Below are 12,481 nucleotides of genomic sequence, written 5' to 3' on the forward strand. Positions count from 1 at the left end.
AGAGGATCCGCCGATGGAGGTCAGGAGGTAAGAAGAGGAACCCGGAGCTGGAGGTGGAAGGATGTGGGGTCACAGCCCGTCCGGGCTGGGCCCTCGAACACAACCTCGCCGGATGGACCTCGGAATTCCCTGACCCGCGGACAAGGGACATCGTGAGGAACTTTGTAGGGACTACAAAGGAAAAAGGAGGGGGAAATGTGGAGATGTGTCCGGTACTCCGGGACACATCCCCTCAGCAGCACGCAGGGGATCTGTGTCCCCTGCGGGAGTGTGTGTGTGGCAGCGCTGGGGCAGCTTGTCTGCCCCCAGCGCTTGTCTGTGGGCAGGAGCGGCGGGTGTCCGGTGCAGGGATTACCCTTTTCCCTGCACCAGACCGGAGGCTGCGGAGAGGTTTAAATGTTGGCGCCCTCCGGGAGCCAATCGCGGCTCCCGGAGCGGCGGCCAATCACAGAGGGGCGCGGCGAGCCAATCGGCGCTCGCCGCTTCATAGGCCCCGCCCCCGGCGTCTGACGTCAGACGCCGGGCGGGAGCCGAAGACACCGCGCGCGCGGAAGAGCGCGAAGGAGAAAGCAGCCGGGTCCTGGAGAAGAGGGTCGGCGCGCCGGAGCGGAGAAGAGAGTCCGGCGCGGAGAAGAAGACGGCGGCCGTGGGGAGAAGAGCTCCGGTGGCCGCTGAAGAGGCCAGAAGACGTCGGGCTCCTGAAGGAAGATGTCCAGCGGTGGCTGGACGCGGAGCAGCGGAGGCGACGCCGCTGGCCAGGACGGGTCAGCGGCAGAAGAGGGCGCTGGAGATCCCTGGAGCAGGTGAGGCCTCAGTGAGGCAACTTTCACCCCCTCCCTTTTCCTCCCTCGACCACCAGGGACGGGCATTAGGCCCGGGGGCACAATTCAGGCACTAGGCCTGTTGCGCAGATAGGAGGTTGGGGGTCATCTTCATAGTCGGTGGTTTGGGCGTTAGGCCCAAGCCACCTCGACGGCGCCGTAGGCGGGCATTAGGCCCGAGGGGCAGATCAGGCAATAGGCCTGTGGGGCATTAGAGGGCGTTAGGCCCTAGTGTATTCTGGGCAGTAGGTATATATAAGGTGACCCTGGGCACAAGGCCCAGGTCACCCAAAGGGTGACAAGTTAGGCGGGCGCTAGGCCCGTGGGTGAAGTCAGGCCTCCGGCCTGTGTGCAGCTAGGGGGCGCTAGGCCCAGTGAATAAGACCCCCGAGGTGAATAAAGGTGGCACTGGGCGCTAGGCCCAGGCCACCCTGAGGTATTTAGGTAGGCAGGCCTGAGGCCCACATAAGGGAAGGTACAGGAGGTGGGTAGGCCGTGCGGCGCCCACCCCCTTTCCAGCGGGAGGGATTTAAAGGGACAGCACCGTGTGATCTTGTATTCCGATATTGTGATGTATGTTGTTACCGTGCAGGGCAAAGTGTATGCGTTGTTTAAGTTGTGCATAGTTGTGTTGCACCACCCACACGAGCTAGTTTGAGGGCTCTGTTTATGTAGCTAGTGTAGCGGACGCACACTAGGGTAGTTCTTGGCCCTGCACGGCTGTTTCTCTTTGCCTCCTTACAGGGACCTGTAAGTGGAGAAGATCGGAGTGCAAGACTTGAGACGGTGAGTAGCATCCGTGTATGTTTGTCCCTTGTCTGTCCCCGAGCGCCGGAGTCGGGATTGCTCACGGACGTGAGAATCCTTTTCATCACACTACGTGCGAGAGCGCGAGTGTGTGAAATCTGGGTGGCTGAGGCTTTGTGCCTGTGATGACCTTTCACCCAACCGGTGAAGGTCGCCGTCACCCCTGGGGTATCTCCTTTTCCGGTGGAAGAAGGGTTGATACCCCCCCCCTTGAGGTAACCTATTCTCTCCTCAGCTCGGTCGTCGGTCAGCTCCGAGAGGGAATCGCCGTGTCCGGATCCGATTGAAGATTGCCAGGTCCGTTGAAGGTTCCGGTACCTGAAGGTGAGAGAGAGCGGCGCCTGGTGAGTACCGAATCTACACCTGCACGGCAGCAGGCACCACCACACGCGCAGCCGCACCTCTTACAATTGTCTGAGAAATAATTTCATATAGTTAGAATTCTCATGCTTCCTGTATAGGAGCAAATAGCTTCATCAGTAAGGTGTCTGCTTCCAGTATATCTATAATAAAGAGGGTGTGATTTGTAAGGTGCAGTGACTAGTGGGGAAGTCAGCTACGGAAGAAATACCGGCTGCTGTCAAATAACTTAATTGATTAATGTCGCTGAACACATGTAACAGGAGGAGAGGTGCCCCCCTTCAAAACAGGAGCCCGGCGGCAGCTGACTCCGTTGCCTCCCAGAGTTCTGCCTCTGCCTACATGACAGCTCCCATATGATACACAGAAAAATTCTGAGAACACAGTTCAGGGCTATAAAAAGCAATTTTGTATCACCCACATGACAGCTCCCACTAGATGTTACATAGAAATATTCTGAAAACACAATCCAAACAATGAATACCCATAACATCTTTAAGACCTTTAGAGGCCACCATCTGCAACCTAAAAATACAATGAGATTCACACCTCGGTCAACACACCTAACAGAGGGGGGACATGATCTATACTCATGTGCCTTAATGCAGATAAATTACGACCAGACTGTACAAAATGGTGGGCTACTGGTTGATCACTATGCCCATTACAGGAGCAGGGCCTAAGGACATCAAAAGCCCAGCTCCAGTTCTGAAGTGGTCAACTGCATCTCCTATCCAGGCTCCCCCTGGAAAGGATAATCATAATGTAGGCAAGTACTCATATTAGTATACACTTATATTAAATCATTTTCTTTAACCTTGCCATACTACCTGTCTCTAGTTTAAAACTTTCTTGCAGACAGTACAGGCTTATTACCCAAATGCATTGACTCACCTTTAGCTTGTAGGCAGATTAAATGCCCCGAGCCACATGACTGCCTACTCTATCCGGACGTGTTTAGCAATATCTATGAATAGCACAATATTGTCTCCAAACTAGGTTGACCTTCCACATATCGTAAATGCTTCTATAGGTGTGTATAAAAAGGTTACACTTTAGTTACTGGGTGTGATGACATTGATAACCAGGAGAAAGAATAACCCAGAGGCTGACTGTTAGCTGGTTTTGTTGAGGTCCTAGATGCACTGTCTCTACATGCGTCCCCTTAGTAATGGAGGTTCACTATTGTACGTATACACGACCTCTGACCCAATACACCTATTGCGCATGTATGCCATTCTCGTGCATCTCCTTCCTCTATCCCCTGGACAGTAATGGGTCTATTTACTAAGGGTCTACTTTGGGGTCTATTTACTAAGCTTTGAATGGAGATAAAGTGGACAGAGATAAAGTACCAGCCAATCAGCTCCTAACTGCCATGTCACAGGCTGGGTTTGAAAAACGGCATTGGCTGGTACTTTATCTCCATCCACTTTATCTCCATTCAAGCACTGGTGTATTTATAATGGGAGCAGTGTGCGCGGTGCACACGGGCCCCCGGGTGTCCAGGGGGCCCACACCGCACACCCTGCACCCATTAATTGAAATACTTACCCTCCAGCGTCCCGCGGTGCAGCAGCAGCTCTACATAAATCACTGAGGAAATTGTGCAGCGCCATTTTCCCAGTGATTCGCACATGCGCAGTAGGAAAAGCACTGAGAAAATGGCCACCGCAGCATTTTCCCGGTGATTTGCACATGTGCGCTAGGCTCTGGGACAGCGTTAGGGCTAGAGAGGAGGGAGCCCAGATGGAGCCTGCACATGAGCCTCCTCCTCTCTGGAAACGCCCTTGCATCCAAAACTTAGTAAATAGACCCCACAGTCACTGAGGCCTAGATTTACCAAGCATTAGAGAGTGATAAAGTGGATGGAGATAAAATACCCACCAATCAGCTCCTAACTGCCATGTTACAGGCTGTGTTTGAAATGTGACAGTTAGGAGCTGATTGATTGGCACTTTATCACTGTGAAATGTATCACTCCCCAAGGCTTGAAAAATCTGGGCCTGACTGAGGGGTGCAATAATATGTATTATAAGGAATGGGGCATATGCTACAAACAGTGGGCTGGGGCACTGATATACATATAATGCAGACACCTACAGTATACCTTATAATACCTATTATTACACCCATTCATATTAGTGTTGACTGCATTATATCTGAGTGCCTCTCCCCCTTACTGATTGTAGCAGCCTAGTAGGTCCCACATATCTTATAATACCCATTATTACACCCCACAGTGTGAGTGTATTGATCAGGGCAGTAACTAGGTGTGTGCGGAGGGGGCACCGCACATAGCGCTGCAGGACAGGGGGTGCTGTTAGCGGCACTTCTCAATTATCTGTTTTAATTACTTTCACTTGCAGCTTCCCTCCTTTTTGAAGCCCAGTATCTCCTGACACTCACTGTCTCCTACCCTGACCCCTTCTGTCGCTAATACCTATAAAACATTCATGAACACAATTTGAGATTTCTTGGTTATTCAGTCACACTGTCCTTTATTAAATTTAAAGATGCTGACATACCCAGGATTTTGACCCATGTCTGTGGCATTGCAGTCAGACAATCTATTCATTGAGCTATCTGCCCTCGCATAGAAAGGTAAATAAGCTAGAGAATTCTAATTATATGAAGCATACCTTGTACTTTGTGAAAAAATGATCAGCATTGTGGCTGAGCAGATCTATGTAGTGTGTAGCTGCAAGTGATTAGATGTGTGGCTGCACACTACATAGATCAGCTCATTTGCAATTCTGATAGGGTGTTTGCTAAGAATGCAACAGGTTATAGGTTTGAATCCTGGGTATGACAGTTTATCGAAATGTGTTATTTAATAAAAGGTATTGTAACTGAATAACAACAAATTCTCACATTTTATATATAAAATGTGGGAAGGGAAATCACAGCATGGGCTTTTTCTGGGATCAATCTTGTTATGCCCTTCCCCACGAGGCTTGTGCCTTATGTCCCTATTGAAAAAAATGGGGGGGGGGGGGGCAATTCTCTCTCTGGCACAGGGCACCAAAACGTTTAGTTACGGCTCTGTTATTGATTATATATCAACGACCAACTGATTGTAGCAGGCATCTCCTATACACAGTAATACTTAAAATAGAGTATAATAGCATATTAATATAAAGTATCGCCAGTCAGTGTGTGCCTCCCCCCAGACATGATTGTAGTAGGTGGATGTTATACACTTAAAACATTGCAGCTGGCAGTAGCGCATACAAAGGGCAAGGCGATCGCGGGTGGATGCGGCCGGTTGCACCCACAGGGAAAATGTGCACTATCACCTAGTTACAGCCCTGACCCTATAGACTGTAAGGTTGCAGGCAGGTCCCTCTTTCCTCTGTATGTCTGTTATTAAACAGTCTTGTTTTATTACTGATTTGTACCCAATTAAAAAGTGCAACAGAAAATGATGATGCTAAGACAGATAGACAGACAGACAGATAGACAGACAGACAGATAGACAGACAGACAATGTAAAATACTAAGAACACAAAAATGTACAGAATCTAAAAATCTTTATTTTCCAATAACAAAATAATTTCACATTAATTTATTTTCATTTCCTGACTCTGTCTAAGGCCCAGAAACAGTACAGTGACGAGGACACCCACAGTTGTTTAGGAATGTATTGCAAATTATAAAATAACACAATGCAGTGCAGCAAAACACATATTAATAACACCATTATGTGTACTGTGGGGGTAATTCAGACCTGATCGTAGCAGCAAACTTGTTAGCAGTTGGGCAAAACCATGTGCACTGCAGGGGGGAGGTGGGCAGATATAACATGTGCAGAGAGAGTTAGATTTGGGTGGGGTGTGTTCAATATGCAATCTAAATTGCAGTATAAACATAAAGCAGCCAGTATTTATTCTGCACAGAAACAAAATAACCCACCCAAATCTAACTCTCTCTGCAAATGTTATATCTGCCACACCTGCAGTGCACATGGTTTTGCCCAACTGCTAACAATTTTGCAGCAGCAATCAGGTCTGAATTACCCCCTGTGTGTACTTGCTCTTGCCTTTGTAGAAGACACAGATTTAGGGCCTGATTCAGCATGGATTGCAAAAGCTAAATCTTTCTCTAATGGGAAAAACCATGCTGCACAGCAGGTGGGGCAGATGTAACATGTGCAGAGAGAGTTAGATTTGGGTGGGTTATATTGTTTCTGTGCAGGGTAAATACTGGCTGTTTTATTTTTACACTGCAATTTAGATTTAAATTTGAACACATCCCACCCAAATCTAATGGGCCCCATACACTTGTGAGATATCTGGTACAACCGTTCCATTTCCACAGCATCCGTGAGATAAATCGCAGGATTGTATGCACATTTTATGTACCATGCGACACGATGTGCAGGCACGCCAGTCAAATCTCACGTCTCAATATGTTATGTGCTGCACTTAATATTTATTGGATCGCATGCTGTTTTTACCACATTCGATTTACCGCACTGCGATGTGCGATCTGTGAGTTATTTAGCTCACTTCCTGGACACTCCCCTCCACCCATTTCTGATCACCCGATTTCTGGTCGTAAGGGGCATGCGATAAATCGCAAAATTGCATGCGCATCGAATGCAAAAAAAAAAGTACTTTAGATGCGATTAATCTCAAGGTGAGCTTCAAGGGAAATCGGGCCCGATATCGCGTCGAATGCAATCGCATGTTATACCTGCCCCCTGCACTGCACATGGTTTTGCCCATTAGAGAAAGATGTTGCTTTTGCAATCCATGCTGAACCAGACCCTATATACACTGTTAGTGTAAACATTTGGTCAGTTCAAAAAATCTGACAGGTCAGAATCTATGGGGAATTTAGCTGTACTTTTTATATCAAACTGTACAGCTACGTGGTACTGGTACTGTAGGTATAACTATGAGGTAATGAAATGCAGTGAATATTATACATGTAGTGTAATACATAATTGACTCTGAACTACAAATTCAAGTATGCACAGAAAGAATGCTGACAGTAATGCAATAGGCATGCACACAGTAGCGAATCTTGCCACGGGCAAGCAGGACTTTTGCCCGGGGCGCCGCCTTCCGGAGGGCGCTGGCGCCATCCGGAGAGCGCCGCACCATGGCAAGATCCGCCACTGCTGTGCCCTCCGGTGCCCGCTGTGTCCCCGGATGTGCGCGGCTGTGTCCCCTGTGAAGGGAACTAGACGCTACGCGTCTAGTTTCCCTTCGTGGAGAGGACCTTTGCTGAGCGGTGCGCGATGACGTCATCGCGCACCGCACAGCAAAGGTCCTCTCCACGAAGGGAACTAGACGCTGCGTGTCTAGTTTCCCTTCGTGGAGAGGACCTTTTGCTGTGCGGTGCGCGATGACGTCATCGCGCACCGCTCAGCATTTAAGTGGCGCTACTACTGTACAGGGGGCGTAAATGACCACGCCCCCTGTATTAAGCCATGCCCCCATTTCCTGCCCGGGGCGCAGAGAGGGCTCGAACCGGCCCTGCATGCACAGGCTGCGTAATCCTGATTTCAGAGATTTCTTCCAATGTGTGTAAATATAATCCTAATCATGCAGTCTTGTAAAGAAACAACTGGCTTAATACTGATAAACAGGGTTGGACTGGCCCACAGAGGTACAGGGGAAACCCCTGGTGGGCCCCACTGCCTGGGGCCACACCTAATTCACTAGGAATTATACATATGTTACATTATACTGCACAGGGCTATGGTGTATTCTCTACAGTGCATTGTTGTTATTAATCTGGTACATTATCATGATACACTAGCAGTATTTACTATATATATTTATCAAGGGACCCAGATCATGCACTCCCTAATGGTTATCCAAACCTCTGTGGCAGCTGGCCGCACCCCCTCTAGAGACCGCACCCCAAAACATGGGCCCCTACCACTGCCTTCCCCCGGTGGGCCCTTCATGCCCTTCATGCCCCAGTCCAACACTGCTGATAAACTGAATTATTGCTCACATGGCTGAGGAATTGATTCATACAGTACATAACACAACTAAACTCTGGAAAGAGAGAATTAATCAATTTTACAATTTTATTACAGCACAAAAACTGCTGAGTCTATATTACTGTATGTACTCCTGGGACGAAGAGCTGACAATTACTGTTTTACAACTATGATCGGGTATAACAGTGACTGAAAGTCAGTGGTCCTATTCTGGATATGCATGAGTTAAATGTGCACTTACTGAACTTCCATACTGCACACAACGTTGGAATATTCTGCCCAATGCATTATGCATACTGTATTTCATATTAAAGTCCTGCTTGCTATAACACTTTTGTTTCTAGTGCTTCGCTTAGATTAAAAAAAACAAAAAAAAATTACATTTTGGACAATTTGGAAAAAGACTTATGTTTTCAATTACGCTTCTGGAACATCCTTCCTGAGCAAGCATAAAAAGCTGAAATCTATAGCCAGACTTTACAGTCAAGTTACCATTGTATCTGTTGGTGTTTTGTTTTACAGTATCAATTTTACATACCTTAATTCTATGCATTGATGTAGATGTCCTTTGAAAGCACAGGCAAGACATGGGAGAGATTAATCAAAGCTTGGTGAGAGATAAAGTGGACAGAGATAAAGTACCAACTAATCAGCTTGTACTGTAACTGCTATGTTACAAGAGTGCAATCAATTTTGGGATCCTGGCGGTCAAGATACTGCTGCTGGAATCCCGACATCTGATAATGCCGATAGCCGGAATCCCAATGCACAGGGACTGTTCTCACTCATGGGTGTCCAAGACACCCATAGATTGAGAATGGAACCTGGGCGAGCTTTTTTGGCAGCGCTCATGATGTTGTTTTCAAAAACTATCTGATTAGGCGCTTATAGCAGATCTTGTGTAGCTTCGGAGCGTAACGCTTGCCCCGTTGCCAGCATTCTGGTCGGACATGATGCTGCTGTCGGGATCTTGACAGCCAGCATCCCGCCCGCTGAGAAATAGTATGTATTCCATCACAAGCTGTGTTTGAAAAATGGCAGTTAAAAGCTGACCGGTTGGTACTTTGGGGTCTATTTACCAAGCTTTGGAGAGAGATAAAGTGGAGAGAGATAAACCACCAACCAACCAGCTCCTGTCATTTTTCAAACACAGCCTGCGACATGGCAGTTAGTGGCTGAATGGCTGGTACTTTATCTCCATCCATTGGATCTCTCTCCAGAGCTTAGTACATAGACCCCTTTATCTCTCTCCAAGGTTTGATACCCCCCCCCCCCCCCCCACACACACACACCCTAGTTATGACGGTGCTTAGTAAATGATTCATTATTTCACAGTTAATTACTGATAATTAAATAAGCAGCATTACGTATATGGAAGAGGCATTATTGTTATGGCTAATAAAAAGCATTTGTGCAATCTTCTAAATGTATTACAGAATAAAGAAATGTATCTTCAGCCACATGGGAACTAGTGGTATTGCTTTACTAGAACATACCAATAATTGCCCACATGCCATATAACAAGGATGGGAAAAATAAGTGACAAGTGACATTTTCTAGCAGCACCATTTGGGTATTGAAAGTAATTTACTCAGAAAACTGTTCATTCATCAGAGCTTGGATTGCCATATATATATATATATATATATATATTCTATGAATATTATAAGGCTACGTAGTACTGAGGCCAGCTGTGCTCCTGGCTACAATCCGCAAATAATGTGCAATAGCCTGTTACACTTACACCCTGAGTTTCACCAGTTCAGCAAATGTTCTCACTATAGTACAGATGCTGGAGCTTACACAGTCACATGATGACTTTGATTTTAAAACCTCAAATCAGTCTGTTTCTGGGAGATCCTACTGTTTGTACAGGACAGTACTTTTGTGTCTGTCAAGCTGCCCATGGAAACATATTGTAGGAACTTCTGTGAAATGACAAGCTTGCAGTTAGTGCATGGTAAGTGAATGTTGGTAGCTTGATCCCTGTAAGCATCCAAACTGCCAAGTAAATGGTCCATGAGCATGCTCTGTTAGATTGTCCATGTGATTCGGGTAGCAGGTGCCAATGCTGTAATTTCCATGTCTATAATAAGGTGTGCCTGGCATTGAGCTGTCCTCTGTTGGACTTCCAAATTGGCACTGCAAATAGGGACCATCTGGTGACTGTCTAGTGTAGTAAGGAGAGTGACCAAGCTGAAGATGTGTAGCCGCCACATAGCTGGGATTTAAAGGTACATCTTGTTGAGTCTGTGATGGCACTGAGTAGGCCTGGGAATTGTTGTCACTGACCTCTGGCTGCCTGTGTCCATCATGCTGTATGTGGCACTCTGTATGACCGCAGGCCCATTTCTGTGGAGAGTTTGAGTGCAGGTACTTGGATAGCGTAGATATTCTAGTGATGGCTCGCTTCAGTGTTGCTATCTTGGATAGCCGCTTGCCACTCAAATCATGTTTAAGGGTCAGTCGCAGTGCATTAAATGCTTGGTTGTAGTCCAGGATCCTCTTCCTTTCTCTGACATTGGCTGCTACCCTTCTGGCCTTGGACCTCACTGGCCTTGTCCTCTTCTTGGGCTTGGCCTCTTCAGCTTCACTCTCACTCTCAAATCTGTTGAATTTCTCCAGACATCTCTCGTCTGTCTCATCTTCCATCTCTTGCTCATCTTCCGAGAAGTCTGACTCAACGAGGCTCATTGCAGCTGTCCTCACTGCTCAGCTCCAGCCCTGAGATTAGTTTACCTTGAATTTTCTGCTCTGCTTTTAAAGATTTTGCGATCAGACCTTCCACTCCCTCTCAAAGTCACTCCCTGCACGGGCAGCCTACACCTTAAATACTACTTGTCTTCTTGTTTTATTATACCTATAACAGGTACCTAGTACCTAACTTTTATTACCTGCCTGCAGGTAGACAGGGCTTGGTTTGATAGTTTTAAAAAAGATCATAGAAAACATGCAAATGCCTGTAGTTAGTACTCTGACATACTGATCTGCAAAATTATACAGAACATGTAGTTTCTCCTCTTACAACAAATTACAGGTATTTCCTCTTAATCTATTCTGGCTGATCACCTTCAAACTTGTACTGCCACAGGGGCCAATAATACATACAGTCACAGAGCATGCAAAGCAATTCACACCTCTGCGGCAGAGGGAGAATATATATGCCAGGTTCCAATGTATAGGGCAATAGTGTCTAGGTCGACATGCATTAGGTAGTCAGGTACAAAAGGTTAACATGGTCAAAAGGTTGACATGACATTGGTTGACACACTTTTTTGGGGGAGGTTTTCATGTTTTTCCAACTTATGCTTGATTTATTATCCATGTGGACTATGATTGGGAATAGTAACCTGTGGTAAGCAACCCAAGCCATCTTGCCCGAAGTGTGGCGAGCGAAGCGAGCCCGTAAAGGTACTCGCTTCCACTAATTGAGCTTAGATATGGTTAAACATACAAAATGGCACAGAAAAACTACAAAAACTATGCATGTCGATCAAATGGGGTCAACCTAATGACAGTCTACCTATACAGTGTAGATCTTCTCAGGGCGAGCAACAGGGGGGGGGGGGGGGGGGGGGGTAAAAGGGGACACCTGTACCGGGCCCCAAGGATAAGAGGGGCCCCAAGGATATGCCGCTTAATGCCCGGCAGGGATGTGAACTGTCTTGTCCAAATAGGGCAGAGATCTGTAGGTAGTGTGGGTGCAGTCTCAGAGTGACAGGAGCTTCTCTCACACAGTGACTGTGCGGCGTGAGTGTGCATCTGCTCTTCTGGGTCCAGCTCTATTGCAGGCAGTTATGGAACATGGCAGCAGCTCCGCTGGCCAGGATTCCCATGCCCTGCACTGGACTCTGGTGGGGTCTGCTGTGCGATGTTTGGGTCTGGGTAGTGGGGAGTGCAGCGCAGGGGAGTCTTTCCCCAGGGTAAGTGTGGCTTGGTGAGGGGATACAGGGCTTTGGGATGGAGTGGGGGGCTGGGAGTGCAGCATGTAGTCATGGGGAGAGACAGACTGTGTGGTGTGGGGAAGGAAGGAGAGAGGGAGACACAGACTGTGTGTGTGTAGGGGAAGAAAGAGAGATATACACATTTATATATGTTCATAAATATATATATATATTTATTAACAGTTTCTTATATAGCGCAGCAAATTCCATTGCACTTTAAGATAGATAGATAGATAGATAGATAGATAGATAGATAGATAGATAGATAGATAGATAGATAGAGATATCACCGGGCCCCAAGAATTCTACTGCCAGCCCTGGATCTTCTATAACACACCAATTTAAGTCAGCCATTAATAAGATTATGAACAGTCACACAGATAATGTGTTCTTCATCTTGACAGCATAGTGATATTGGGATCTATTTACTAAATCTTTGAGAGAGATAAAGTGGACAGAGAAAAAAAGTACCAGCCAATCAGCTGCTAACTGCCATGTTACAGGCTGTGTTTGAAATATGACAGTTGGGAGCTGGTTGGTTGGTAGTTTATCTCCAAGGCTTAGCAAGTAGACCCCATTATCAGCAG

General features: G+C 46.8%; 1 protein-coding gene across 1 annotated transcript; it reads right to left on the reverse strand.

Annotated features, from left to right (window-relative positions):
* Nucleotides 1-9,900: 9,900 nt before the first annotated feature.
* Nucleotides 9,901-10,644, reverse strand: BHLHA9 (basic helix-loop-helix family member a9). Its single transcript, XM_063957394.1, has one exon. It carries the CDS (start codon nucleotides 10,642-10,644, stop codon nucleotides 9,901-9,903), a length of 744 nt encoding a protein of 247 aa, XP_063813464.1.
* Between the last annotated feature and the right edge of the window lie 1,837 nt (nucleotides 10,645-12,481).

This window comes from Pseudophryne corroboree, chromosome 2 (assembly GCF_028390025.1).
Source record: "Pseudophryne corroboree isolate aPseCor3 chromosome 2, aPseCor3.hap2, whole genome shotgun sequence".
NCBI lineage: Eukaryota > Metazoa > Chordata > Amphibia > Anura > Myobatrachidae > Pseudophryne > Pseudophryne corroboree.